The 15,242-nt window shown below is 39.8% G+C and overlaps 1 protein-coding gene across 1 annotated transcript in view; it reads left to right on the forward strand.

The window, feature by feature from the left end:
- Window positions 1-15,242, forward strand: part of ZC2HC1B (zinc finger, C2HC-type containing 1B) — a 34,131-nt gene that overhangs the window by 6,616 nt on the left and 12,273 nt on the right. The window contains exon 5 of the mRNA XM_010851499.1: window positions 14,011-14,150. Coding sequence (XP_010849801.1) covers window positions 14,011-14,150 — 140 coding nt within the window. The remainder of the gene's footprint in view (window positions 1-14,010; window positions 14,151-15,242) is intronic.

The raw sequence follows: 15,242 nt of genomic DNA on the forward strand, positions 1-15,242 counted from the left end.
GACCTTTGTTGGCAAAGTAACGTCTCTGCTTTTGAATATGCTATCTAGGTTGGTCATAACTTTCCTTCCAAGGAGTAAGTGTCTTTTAATTTCATGGCTGCAATCTCCATCTGCAGTGATTTTGGAGCCCAAAAAAATAAAGTCTGACACTGTTTCCACTGTTTCCCCATCTATTTCCCATGAAGTGATGGGACCAGATGCCATGATCTTATGCCATCATCAGTTTTCTGAATGTTGAGCTTTAAGCCAACTTTTTCACTCTCCTCTTTCACTTTCATCAAGAGGGTCTTCAGTTCCTCTTCACTTTCTGCCATAAGGGTGTTGTCATCTGCATATCTGAGGTTATTGATATTTCTCCTGGCAATCTTGATTCCAGCTTGTGCTTCTTCCAGCCCAGCGTTTCTCATGATGTACTCTGCATAGAAGTTAAATAAGCAGGGTGACAATATACACCCTTGACATACTCCTTTTCCTAATTGGAACCAGTTTGTTGTTCCATGTCCAGTTCTAACTGTTGCTTCCTGACCTGCATATAGGTTTCTCAAGAGGCAGGTCAGGTGATCTGGTATTCCCATGTCTCTCAATTTTCCGCTACACATGGACATCACCAGATGGTCAACACCAAAGTCAGATTGATTATATCCTTTGCAGCCAAAGATGGAGAGGCATGATTAGATTGATGTTAATATGAATCCCTTATCAGATATAGAATTTTTGGATATTTTCTCTCATTCTGTGGACTGTCTTTTCACTGTGTTGATGGTATCCTTTGATGCACAAAAGTAATTTGATGAAGTCCAGTTTACCTATTTTTTCATTTTTTGCCTAGCTTTTCATGTCGAATCAAAAAAAGTATTGAAGTCTTCCCCCTGTGTTTTTTATTCTAACAGTTTTCATAGTTTTAGCTCTTATATTTAGGTCTTTCAACCAGGTAATTTTTGAGTGTGGTGTAAAGTAAAATCATTTGAAGTTGGATATCTAGTTTTATATGTGAATAAGCAACTTTCTCATCACTATTTGTTGAGAAGACTTTGCTTTCCCCATTGAATGGTTTTGGTGCTCTTATCAGAAGTCAGTTGACCATATATATGAGAGTTTATTTCTGGGCTCTATGTTCTATTCCATTTTTCTATATGTCTGTCCTTACACCAGCACCACACTGCTTTGATTACTATAGCTTTGTAGTAAGTTTTGAAATCAGGAAGTGGAGAGTCTTTTACGATTATTTTGGCTATCTGGAAACCTTTGAGATTCCATATGAATTTTTCAGATGGGGTTTTTTGCTGTTTCGAAAAATGCCATTGAAGTTTTGAATCTGTACATAACTTTGAGTGATGTTGTCATCTTAACCAGCAGCCTCCAACCTTTTTGGTAGAGGGACTGATTCTGCGGAAGAAAACTTTTCCATGAACTGGGGGTGGGGGTCGTTTCAGGATGATTCAAACACGTTACATTTATTGTGCACTTTATCTCTGATCTCACGCTACTGCAGGTCTCACAGGAGGTCCACAGCTCAGAGGTTAGGGACTCATGATTGTGCACTTTATCTCTGATCTCATGCTACTGCAGGTCTCACAGGAGGTACTAGGCCACAGCTCAGAGGTTAGGGACTCACAATCTTACCAACTGTTGTTGTTCAGTCACTAAATCATGTCCAACTCTTTGCAACCCCATGAACTGTAGTACCCCAGGCTCCTCTATCCTCTACTATCTCCCAGAGTTTGCTCAAATTCATGTCCATTGAATCAGTGATGCCATCTAACTGTCTCATCCTCTGCTGCCCCTTCTCTTTTTGCCTTCAGCATTTCCCAGCATCAGGCTTCCCTGGTGGCTCAGATGGTAAAGAATCCGCCTGCAATGTGGGAGACCTGGGTTCAATCCCTGGGTTGGGGAGATCCCCTGGAGAATGAAAAGGCAACCAACTCCAATATTCTTGCCTGGAGAATTCCATGGACAGAGGAGCCTGGTGGGCTACAGTCCATAGGGTCACGAAGAGTTTGACACAACTGGGTGACTTTCACTTTCCCAGCATCAGGGTCTTTTCCAGTCAGTTGGCTCTTTGCATCAGGTGACCAAACTATTGGAGCTTCAGCTTCAGCATCAGTCCTTCCAGTGAATATTCAGAGTTGATTTCCTTTAGGATTGACTGGTTTGATCTCCATGCTGTCAAGGGGACTCCTTGAGAGTCTTCTCCAGCGCCACAATTTGATATCTCTTCAGCACTCAGCCTTTTTTGGGTCCAACTCTCACATCCATACATGACTACTGGAAAAAACATAGTTTTGACAGTATGGACTTTTGTCAGCAAAGTGATGCCTCTGTTTTTTAATACACTGTCTAGGTTTGTCATAGTTTACCTTCCAAGGAACTTGTGTCTTTTAATTTCCTGGCTACAGTCACTGTCCACAGTGATTTTGGAGACAAGAAGAATAAAATCTGTCACTGCTTCTACTTTTTCCCTTTCTCTTTGCCATGAAGTGATGGGACCAGATGTCATGATCTTAGTTTTTTTAAATCTTGAGTTGGAAGTCAGATTTTTCACTGTACTTTTTCATTCTCATCAAGAGGCTCTTTAGTTCCTCTTGGGTTTCTGCCATTAGAGTGGTATCATCTACATATATGGTGGTGGCTTAGTCACTAAGTCGTGTCTAACTCTTGTTACACCGTGGACTGTAACCTGCCAGCTTCCTCTGTCCATGGGATTCTCCAGGCAAAAATACTGGAGTGGGTTGCCATTTCCTTCTCCAGGGGATCTTCCCAACCCAGGAATCAAACCCGGATCTCCTGCATTGCAAGCAGATTCTTTACCAACTGAGCCATGAGGGAAGCCCTGGTATATGATATTTGTCCTGGTAGTCTTGATACCAGCTTCTGATTTATCCAGCCTGGCATTTTGCATGCTGTACTCAGCATATAAGTTAAATAAGCAGGGAGACAGTATACAGCCTGTTCATATTCCTTTGTCGATTTTCCAATCCATTTGTTTATGTCTTCTTTAATTTCTTTCAGCAATGTTTTGTAGTTTTTACTGTTTAAGTCTTTTGCTTCTTTTGGTTAAATTTATTTCTAAGTATTCTTTTGGTATTATTGTAAGTGGAATTGTTGACTTTCTCTTCAGATTGTTAGTGTATAGAAATACAACCAGTTTTTGTGTGTTTTTGACCTGCAGCTTTGCTGAATTTTGATTATTAGCTCTAACAAGTGGTTTTTGGTGTGGAATCTTTAGGGTTTTCTACGTATTAGTTTATGTCATTTGTGAAAGGAGATGTTTACATATTCCTCTTCAATTTGTATGTCTTTTCTGTGTTAAATCTTCTGGCTAGAACTTCCAATACCATGTTAAATAGCATTGGTAAAAGCAAATATCCTTGTATTATTTTCCATTGAGTATAATGTTAACTGAGGGTTATAACTGACTACTTAAAGCATGAGTAAGAGCGTATTATGGGAATTATAACATTTGGAAGTGAAATGTATGGCAATAACAGGATATGGTTGAGTGGGAAAATGAATATATATTGTTGAAAGGTTCTTACGGTATACATGAGTAGGTATAGTACTATCTGAAGGTAGAGTATTATATCATAAAGATGCCTATTAATAAGCCCTAGAGTAAGCATTCAAACATATTGACATATAGCTGATAAGATATTATGTAGACTGGAGATAAAATGGGAAAAAATTCAATTTAAAGAAGACAGGAAAAGATGAAAAAAGGAATAAAGACCAGGTGGGATAAATATAAATAGCAAAATTATAGATTTAAACCTAACCATATAGATCAGTTCAGTTCAGTTGCTCAGTCGTGTCTGACTCTTTGCAACCCCATGAATAGCAGCACACCAGGCCTCCCTGTCCATCACCAACTCCCAGAGTACACTCAAACTCATGTCCATCGAGTCAGTGATGCCATCTAGCCACCTCATCCTCTGTTGTCCCCTTCTCCTCCTGCCCCGAATCCCTCCCAGCATCAAGGTCTTTTCCAAGGAATCAACTCTTCACATGAGGTGGCCAAAGTATTGGAGTTTCAGCTTCAGCATCAGTCCTTCCAATGAACACCCAGGACTGATCTCCTTCAGAATGGACTGGTTGGATCTCCTTGCAGTCCAAGGGACTCTCAAGAGTCTTCTCCAACACCACAGTTCAAAAGCATCAATTCTTCGGTGCTCAGCTTTCTTCACAGTCCAACTCTCACATGCATACATGACCACTGGAAAAACCACATCCTTGAATAGACAGACCTTTGTTGGCAAAGTAAGGTCTCTGCTTTTTAATATGCTGTCTAGGTTGGTCATAACTTTCCTTCCAAGGAGTAAGCATCTTTTAATTCATGGCTGCAATCTCCATCTGCAGTGATTTTGGAGCCCCCAAAAATAAAGTCTGACACTGTTTCCTCTGTTTCCCCATCTATTTCCCATGAAGTGATGGGACCAGATGCCATGATTGTAGTTTTCTGAATGTTGAGCTTTAAGCCACCTTTTTCACTCTCCTCTTTCACTTTCATCAAGAGGCTTTTTAGTTCCTCTTCACTGTCTGCCATAAAGGTGGTGTCATCTCCGTATCTGAGGTTATTGATGATAGTTGCCTATAAATAACCTGAACACTTAAGATAAAATGCAGAGATTGTCAAACTAAATACTAAAGCAGAATCCAATTATATGCTTTCCACAAGAAACACTTTAAAGACACAAATAAGCGAGCCAGGAGATAACGAGATAGGGAGGTGAGCCAGATGGGTCTAGAGAGGCCACACCTTCCCTGAGGGACAGCTGCTCCTGTACGTGTATCATTTTGATCTAATTGACATCTGTAGCTATCATGTGATACACAGTGACAGCAGAATATAATTGTTATCAGGTACACATGGAACATTCAACCAAAATAGACCATGTGCCAGGACCACAAAGTAGATCTCAATAAATCTGAAAGGATTGAAGTCATACAGACTATGTTATTTGAGTACAGTAGAATTAAATTAGAAATTAATGATGAAAATATATCAAGAAAACTCTTGAATATTTGGAAATTAATAAATAACTTCTAAATACCCTATGGATCTAAGAAGAAATTACAAGAAAAATTAGAAAATATTTTGAACTGAATGGTAATGAAAACATAGCAAAATTTGTGGGATTCAGCTAAAGCAGTGCTTAAAGAAAAGTTTATAGCTTTAAATGTTTGCGTTAGGAAAGGGGGAAAAGGTTTAAGTCAATTGCCTTAAACTTCCTCTTTAAAAAGTTAGAAAAAGAAGAACAAATTACATGTAAATTAAGTATAAGGAAGAAAATAGTAAATGTAATTCATCATATTAACAAAATATTTTTTTCAAGTATATGGTCATCTCAGTAGATACAGGAAAAGCCTGTACAAAATATAATACCTATACATGTTTAAAAAAGAAAAAAGCTCTTAGAAAGGTAGAAATAGAAGGGAACTTCCTTAATAAAGGACATCTCTGAAAAATCTATAGCAAACCTCAACTTAAAGGTGAAAAGCTGAACACTTTCCCACTGAGTTCAGGACAGAAGCAAGTATGTCCTTTCTGACCACTTCTGTTCAGCACTATCCTAGACATAGTACCCAATGTAATAAGAAAAAAAGTACATATTTTATACACACACACATAAATTTAAAGGTTGGAGAGGAAGAAGTAAAACTCTCCTTATTTACAGACAGCGTGATCATGAAGGAGTAAATGTAGAAAATCTTACAAAACTACAAAAAATGCTACTGAAATTACAAGTTAATTTAACAGGCTTTCAGGATATAAAGTCAGTATACACAGGTGAGTTGTATTTCTATATACTAGGCATTGGAGAAGGAAATGGCAACCCACTCCAGTGTTCTTGCCCTGAGAATCCCAGGGACGGGGGAGCCTGGTGAGCTGCCGTCTATGGGGTCACACAGAGTCAGACATGACTGAAGCAACTTAGCAGCAACAGCAGCAGCAGCAGCAGGCATGGGTGGGTTAGTTGCTCAGTCGTGTCCAACTCTTTGCGACCCCGTGGACCACAGCCCACCAGGCTCCTCCATCCATGGAATTCTCCAGGCAAGAACACTGGAGTGGGTTGCCATTTCCTTCTCCAGATACTAGGCATAAACAGTTGAAAAAAATGAAATGAAAAATGACATTACAATCATGTAAAAAACATGAAATACTCATGTATATATTTAACAAAATATGTGTAAGACTTGTAAAATGAAAACCGGAGGACCAAAATTAATGGAGATATTTACCATTTTCGTGGTTTGGAAGACTCATGTATTGTGTTACAAAGTCAGTTATCCCCAGATTGATCTGTGAACAAAATGTAATTCCAAGGAAGATCCCTGTGAGTTTTCTTGCCAATGGGAATTGACCAGCTGATATTAAAATTACACAGAAATTCAAAGCCAGGATAGTTTTGAAAAAAGAATAAAATCGAGGACTAACCTATCTGATGTCAAGATTTAAAATAATATTACAGTAATCATGACAATTTGGTATTAGAATATCAACTGAACAGAAAAGAGAATCTAAATATAGACCTCCCCCCAATCAATTTGTTAATTGACTTTTAACAAAAGTAGTTCAGAGTGTGAAAAGAGAGTCTTATTAACAATTGATGCTGAGACAACTGGATATCAAAATGGCAAAAATGAATTTTGATCCTTATATGTACACAAAAATTCAAAATGAATCATTGACCTAACATAAGTGCTGTAACTGTAAGATTTCTAGAAAAAACAAACATCTTTGATCTAAGAATCAACGAAGATTTTTTAAGCTGGATACAAGATACAGTAACAATTTTTTTTAAAGGAAATTGATAAACTGGGCCTTGCCAACATTAAAAACTTTAGTTGTGAGAGATACCATTAGGAGAATGCAAAGGTGAGGTATAGGGCAAGAGAAAATATTTATAACACATGTATCTGAGGGAGGTCAAATATCAAGAATATTTAAAGAAATTTTATGACTTAGTAATACAACAACCCAATAAGGAAAAGGCAAGAGATGTATTTGAACAGAATGTCACAAAATAATGGTCAATAAGCACATGAAAAGATACTCAACATCATTTTTAACAGGGACATGTAAATTAAAACCACAGTGAGATACCAGTACACACCCACTTGAATGGCTAAAATTGAAGACTGACAATACAAGAGATGGCTAAGATATAGAACAGCTGGAACTCTCATATGCTGCTCCTGGAAGTCTAAAATAGTACAGTCACTTTGCACTGGTATTTTCTTAAGTTAAACATACAGTTACCTATACAGCAATTCCTATTCCTGACTATGCAAAAAATGGAAAACATGTCCTTGAAACAGACTTACACATTAATGGTCATAGCAGCTTCCTTTAAACAGCATAAACTAGGAGCAACTGAAAATGACCATCAGCAAGTAGATGGAGAAGCAAATTGTGGGATATCTACAAAATGGAATAGAACTGAACAGTAAGAAGAAAGTGTAACTATACATGTAGCACTGTGGATGCTGTCTTATAGTAAGATATACAAGGGCTAACACTCATCTTTAGTGACAGGAAAACAGGAGTCTGGGTTTGGTAGAATATTGACTGAAACAGGGGCATGAGGGGACTTTGGAGGTAATAAACTTGTTCCATATTTTGATTGTGTTGGTTACACAATTGAATGTATTTGTCAGAACTCAAATGGGTGCTTTTTATTGTATGTAAATTATTCCTCAACGTTCATTTTTAAAAGTAAAGAAAAAAGAAAATTCTCTTGGCAGTCCACTGGTTAGAACTCCACAATTTTGCTACTAGGGGTTCAGTCCCTGATTGGAGTACTAAGATTGTGCAAGCCACACAGCACAGCAAAAAATAATTAATTAAGAAGTAAAACAAAGTCACAGTGTAATACTATAAAAACCATCCAAAAAATCATCAGAACCTCAATACCAGAAAATACTCTTCATAACTGCTACACTTTTGCTAGGTGCTAAAGAAAATATGACTCGGAATAGTCTGTTGTCTTAAGATGTTCCATAGAAAGATCTATGGTTGTAATTTTGATAAGACTTTGGCAACAAGCTTTGTATAATAAAAGCATCTTTTATGAGAACTGCTTCCTTTTATAGCAGAAGCTGCAGGGTTGATGGCTACTTCTAGTTCTGTAGTTGAATAGTGAAAGCATGTCAGATGTCCCACTGTGTGAATTTCTCTAATTTCCACGTTGGATTTAAGATGTGGGGATTATTGTTTCTTTAAAATAAACAATTCCCTTTGTAAGGCCTCATCAAGTGTACAGTTTATTTTCCTGCCCTTTAAATTTTTATGCTAAAATATCGTTTTATAATTAAATTCTTCCCCATGCCCTTATTATAATTTTATGCACCAAGCAAAATGATTACCTCCAATAGCACATTTTCATTATGATCCAATTATTTTGATTGCACAGGGATTTTATATTAGCCCATATATCCTCCAGCTTAAATACTTAGAAAATTTATACAGACATAACTAGAGTTATTAATCATATGGTCTAGTATATATGAGTTTGGAAGTAATTTCCTTTTTTTTTCCCCAGCATGATTCCCTATTTCGTGGCCCAATTTTTTGACATGCGTATATTGTAATTCTTATGACTTAAGTGAGTTTGCAGTCATTCAACTTTCCAAGATTATGTGACAGCTTATGGGGCAGTGATATAGAATATTTACAATTGGGATTTTCAGTGAGTCCTGGGATATTTGCTCACCGTTTCACAGGGCTACATGTTGATACATGGGTATTCAACAAAATGCTTGCATTTTCAAAGATGCTTAATTTTCCACTTTAATCTTTCATGAGATCTGAAGTAAGACTTTAAAAATCATTATCTGTTGAAATAGCACATCATGATTTTTTGACATTATTGGCAGAGGAAGAGGAGACTGGATTGAGATGAGGGTAGAATGTGTAGCTCAGTCATGCTGTGTTCAAATTATTGTTGCAGGAAAAAAACCTCTTCCATTCTCAGTATGTTTGACCTTCTCTTCCTCTGCTCTTTTTGTTTTTTTTAATTTTTAAAAATTTATTTGGCTGTGCTGGGTTGCTGGGTCTTAGTTGCGGCATGTGGGATATAGTTCTCTGACCAGGGCTTGAGCCCGGGAGCACTGCATTGGGAGCACAGACTCTTGGCCACTGGACCACCAGAGAAGTCCCTTCCTCTTCCCTCTTAAGCCTGGGCTTCAGGTTCCTCCTGTGGTCTCCTGGAGGACCTAGAGCTTCCTCCTTTCAGAGCATATTCCACAGAGTGGTAATTGTCTTCCTAGTCCTCTAGCCATCTCTGAGATTTTTGTCAGCAGGAAAATACACTTCAGCTTGGTTGTCTCCACAGAGGAATATAGTGAGTGCCAAATCCCTAGAAAGGTGCAATGATTGAATGAACAAGTCAGATTAAGGAAGCAACATGGTCACTGCCATAATCATTGCCTTTGACCAAACTGTCTCGCTTATGGTAGCAGTATCTCTGATATAAAGCGTATAAATTGTAACTATGCAGTTGGTAAAACTAAAGAAATAACCACTGAACCATGAACTCAGTCCTAGATGGTTTTCTACACTATCGTAAATGAGTTCTGCATGCTAATGGCACTTTCTATTTTACTTTTCATAAGCAGTTTCTCCCTTGTTTGATAGTTGGAACACAAGCCGGCTGGGCCTGTTTCCTTCTAGTGACAGCAGGTTCCACTCGCCCACTGTGCCACGCCCCACTGTGGATTATCATAGGTAACTTTCACAACACCTCAATGGAATAGGTGATGTGTAGGTGCTGGGGAAATTGAAGCTGAAGGAGGTTAAGTAACGTGCCCAAGTGCACACACGAAACAGGTGAAGAGCTGGGGCTCAAAACCAGTCAGGCAGGCTGTAGAGCCTTCACCATTTCCCAATGCTGTCTTCTTTTATTTTGCTCAAGGAATTTGTCACCATGGGAAAATTTTTGTTTCTGTGTTAGAATGCTTAGCCCATGATTACAGAGACATTGTATCCTCAAGTTACTTGGAGTGTAATAGGTGTTCAGTAAGTATGGAATTGATGATGAAAGGTCCATATAGTCAAAGCTATGGTTTTGCTAGTAGTCATGTATGGATGTGAGAGTGGACCATAAAAAAGGCTGAGTGCCAAAGAATTGATGCCTTCGAACCGTGGTACTGGAGAAGACTTTTGAAAGTGAAAGCTCTGTAGCTCAGATGATAAAGAATCTGCCTGCCATGCAGGAGACCTGGGTTCAATCCCTGGGCCAGGATGATCCCTTGGAGAAGGGAATGGTGGCAAGCTATACAGTCTGTGGGGTCGAAAGAGTCAGACGTGACTGAGTGACTAACACTACTACTAGTGGAAAGCAAGCAGTTCAAACCAGTCAATTCCAAAGAAATCAACCCTGAATATTCACTGGAAGGACTCATGCTGAAGCTGAAGTTCCAATACTTTGTCCACCTGATGTGAACGGCCAACTCATTGGGAAAAGACCCTGATGCTGGGAAAGACTGAAGGCAAAAGGAGAACAGGGCCGCAGAGGGTGAGATGGTTGGATGGCATCACCAACTCAATGGACATGAGTTTTAGCAAACTCAAGGAGATGGTGATGGACAGGGAAGCCTGGCGTGCTGCTGTCCATGGGGTCATAGAGGCGAACATGACAGAGTGACTGAACAACAATAAGGGAATATTTCACGCAAAGATAGGCCCAATAAAGGACAGAAACAGTAAGGATCTAATGGAAGCAGAAGAGGTTAAGAAGAGGTGGTAAGAATACACAGAAGAACTGTACAAAAAAGGTTTTAATGATCTGGATAACCACAATGATGTGGTCACTCACCTAGAGCCAGACATCCTGGAGTGTGAAGTCAAGTGAGATTTAGGAAGCATTGCTATAAACAAAGCTAGTGGAGGTGATGAAATTCCAGCTGAGCTATTTCAAATCCTAAAAGATAATGCTGTTAAAGTGCTGCCCTCAGTATACCAGCAAATTTGGAAAACTCAACAGTAGCCACAGGATGGGAAAAGGTCAGTTTTCATTCCAAAGAAGGGCAATGCCAAGGAATGTTCAAACTACCGTACAATTGTGCTCATTTCACATGCTAGCAAGGTAATGCTCAAAATCCTTCAAGCTAGGCTTCAAAAGTATGTGAACCAAGAAATTCCAGATGTACAAACTGAATTTAGGAAAGGCAGAGGAACCAGAGATCAAATTGCCAACATCCATTGGATCATAGAAAAAGCAAGGGAATTGCAGAAAAACATCTGCTTCGTTGACTATGCTAAAGCCTTTGACTGTGTGAATCACACAAACTGTGGAAAATTCTCCAAGAGATGGAAATACCAGACCACCTTATCTGCCTCCTGAGAAACCTGTTGTATGCAGGTTAATAAGAAACATTTAGAACCAGACATAGAACAACAGACTGGTTCCAAATTGAGAAAGGAGTACATCAAGGCTGTATATTGTCACACTGCTTATTTAACTTCTGTGCAGAGTACGAAATACCAGCCTGGATAAATCATAAGCTGGAATCAAGATTATTGGAAGAAATATCAACAACCTCAGATAATGCAGATGATACCACTCTAATGGCAGAAAGTAAAGAAGGACCAAAGATTCTCTCAATAAGGGTGAATGAGGAGCATGAAAAAGCTGACTTAACCCTTACATGACATATATTGAGGAATAAAGCCACTTCCCACCCCCCCAAAAAAAAGGTGGCTTAAAACTCAACATTCAAAAAACTAAGATCATGACATCCAGTCCCATCACTTCATGGCAAATAGATGGAGAAAAAATGGAAACAGTGACAGATCTTATTTTCTTGGGCTCCAAAATCATTGCAGATGATGACTGCAGCCATGAAATTAAAAGACACTTACTCCTTGGAAGAAAAGCTATGAAAAAGCTAGATACTGTATTAAAAAGCAGAGACATCACTTTGCCAACAAAGGTCTGTATAGTCAAAGCGATGGTTTCCCAGTATATCATATACAGATATGAGAGTTAGACCATAAAGAAGGCAAGTGCCGAAGAGCTGATGCATTCGAATTGTGTGCTGGAGAAGACTCTTAAAGTCCCTTGGACAGCAAGGAGATCAAACCAGCCAATCCTAAAGGAAATCAATCCTGAATATTCACTGGAAGGACTGATGCTGAAGCTAAATCTCCAATAGTTTGGTCACCTAATGCAGAGCCAGCTCACTGGAAAAGACCCTAATGCTGGGAAAGATTGAGGGCAGGAGGAGAAGGGAGCAACAGAGAATGAGATGGTTGAATGGCATCACTGATTCAGTGGATATAAATTTGAGCAAACTCAAGGAGACAGTGAAGGACAAGGAAGCCTGGCGTGCTGCAGTCCATGGGGTCACAAAAAGTTGAACATGATTTAGCAACTGAACAACAGCTGCCAAAGTGTGAAGTAAAAGTTAAGTGTTAACCATTTCTTTTATTTCAATTTCTTATATATTCAAATTATTTCATTTTATGAGTATTCATTTTAGGAAATGATCTATTGAAACAGAAAACTCCCCAAACTGCTTAAAAAGATGCCTTCAAAAAAATCTTTAGCTTTGAACATATCACTACTTTAAATATCTATTTGTAGGGGTTTTGACTATACACTAAACCAAACTTCTATGCAGAGCTTAAGATGGTACTATCTCATATCCTTCTTGGAGAAGGCAATGGCACCCCACTCCAGCACTCTTGCCTGGAAAATCCCATGGACGGAGGAGCCTGGTAGGCTGCAGTCCATGGGGTCGCTAAGAGTTGGACACGACTGAGCGACTTCACTCACTTAACTTTTCTCATATCCTTCTAGGGAAGAGAGATAGTTATTATCCTACCTCTTGAATATCCACTTTGTCATCCCTTCAAAGTGCCTAAAAGAAAACAACACAACCCCCACCACCCCTCTTGCTGTGGAGGAAGAGACTCCAACCTGGCTTCAGAGCGTGTGATCATCTCCCCGATCTGAGAAGACTGGGGATCTTTCGCACTTCTCCTTTCTCCCACTTTCTGTGTGTGCGCATGCTCAGTCGTTCAGTTGTGTCCAACTCTGCAACCCCATGGACTGTAGCCCGCCAGACCCCTCTGTCCATGCGATTATCCTGGCAAGAATACTGGAGTGGGTTGTCATTTCCTTCTCCAGGTTTTCAGGAATCGAACCCGTGTCTCCTACATTGCGCGCAGATTCTTTACTACTGAGCCACCGGGGAAGCCCCTCCCACTATCTAGTAATTGCAGATTGGACTGACTGAGACGACCGGGTACAGCCCAGAGCCTCAGAGGATTCCATGCCCTAGCAGCTGCCAGAGAAGTTCTGACACTGGAAGCTGGAGTCCTAGCATCCCTTATCTCCTGTTTGTCTTTTAAAACCCTCACTGCTCCCTTTTCTTTACCCCCTTTCTGAGCATATTAATGTCTCTTCACTTAGGAATTCAGTAGGAAAATCTAGTTACTGCTGAAGGAGTGTGATGTTGGTTTCAAATTCCACCCCCTCCCCCAGTCGCTTGGGCTTTCCTGCTAGCTCAGTTGGTAAAGAATCCACCTGCAATGCGGGAGACCTGGGTTCGATCCCTGGGTTGGGAAGATCACCTGGAGAAGGGATAAGCTACCCACTCCAATATTCTGGCCTGGAGAATTCCATGGACTGTATAGTCCATGGAGTCGCAAAGAGTTGGACACAACTGAGTGACTCTCACTTTGTCAGTCATCACTGCCAAATTTCATCAGTACCACATATATAATTAATCTGTTTTCTAAAAAAGCATAGCATGTAAACATTTTAAGGGAACACTTGTAACTGAAATAAGTACATAGGTAGAAAAATTTTCCTCCCCCTTGTCGTTTATCCGAGCCCTTTCATGTCTCCCCCTCTGGAACAGGCTGTCTCAAACCAGAGTTTTGTACCTCACTCTTTCACTTTGGAGCAGAGTTCATACTCTGTTTATTTCATTTCATATAGTCCTTCCCTTCCAGAGTTGTTTTTGAAATGTTAATTGCCTTTTCATTGTTATCTTTACTTTCAGATTATATTCAGTGTCCATATTGTAAAAGGAGATTTAATGAAACTGCAGCCAGTCGACATATTAATTTCTGCAAGGATCAAGAGTCTCGCCGAGTCTTTGATCCAGCCCAGACAGCAGCCAGATTGGCATCCAGAGCACAGGTAAGTCTCTCACCCCAGGTGTTGGCTCCTGTGCCCTTGTCTGCCCAGGGAAAGCAGGTAGAATTTGCAAGGGAACCTAAATCACCTGTCCTGAGAACTCTAAGGATCAGGACAGCCAATCTTCGTGGGACTTGGCTACTTTTGAGCAACACTTTCCAGCTAAACAGCACCGTTGGATGTTGTAGAAAAAGTTCTCTACAGGGTCTGAAGGTTCTTAGGTTGAAGACTTAGCTATCTAAGTATTGTTTCTATACTGTTATGGTAAGACTCTAACCAATGGTGATTATCATCAGCTTTAACCACCCTCAATAGTATTTAGAACCTGAAGTGAAACTGGCATAAGTGGAGGAAACTGTCACAAGGAGCCTGTTCTACGGTTTGTGTTTGCTCCATGGAGAAGGGTCTGCAGCTTCAAAGCCACAGAATCATCAATGTAAAGTAAATAAATAAAACAGCTATTATAAATTGGAAAAGACCCTGATGCTGGGAAAGATTGAATGCAAGAAGACAATAGGAAACAGCAAACAGCTGGAAACAACTGGAAACAGCAAACAGCTCCATACACATCAAAGGTACTGGAGACATAGCTTACAGTATACTATGAAAACCATTAGTTTCATAAACATGTCTTAAATACCAAGAAAAGATTGTTATATTGTTCAGGCACTAAATCATGTGTGACTCTTTGCAGCTTCCATGGACTATAGCAGTCCAGGCTTCCTTGCCTTTCACTGTCTCCCAGAGTTTGCTCAAATTCATGTCCATTGAGTCAGGGATGCCGTCCAACCATCTCATCCTCTGCCTTCCCCTTTCCTCCCACCTTCAATCTTTCCCAGCATCAGGGTCTTTTCCAACGAGTCAGCTCTTCACATCAGGTGGCCAAAGTATTGGAGCTTCAGCATCAGTCCTTCCAATGAATACTCAGGGTTGATTTCCTTTAGGGTTGATTGGTTTGATCTCCTTGCTGTCCAAGGGACTCTCAAGAATCTTCTGCAGCACCACAATTTGAAAGCATCAATTCCTCAGCACTCAGCCTTCTTTATGGTCCAACTCTCACATCTGTATATGACTACTGGAAAAGCCATAGCTTTG

The sequence above is a fragment of the Bison bison genome, unplaced genomic scaffold, assembly GCF_000754665.1.
Source record: "Bison bison bison isolate TAMUID 2011002044 unplaced genomic scaffold, Bison_UMD1.0 scf7180017864303, whole genome shotgun sequence".
Lineage (NCBI taxonomy): Eukaryota > Metazoa > Chordata > Mammalia > Artiodactyla > Bovidae > Bison > Bison bison.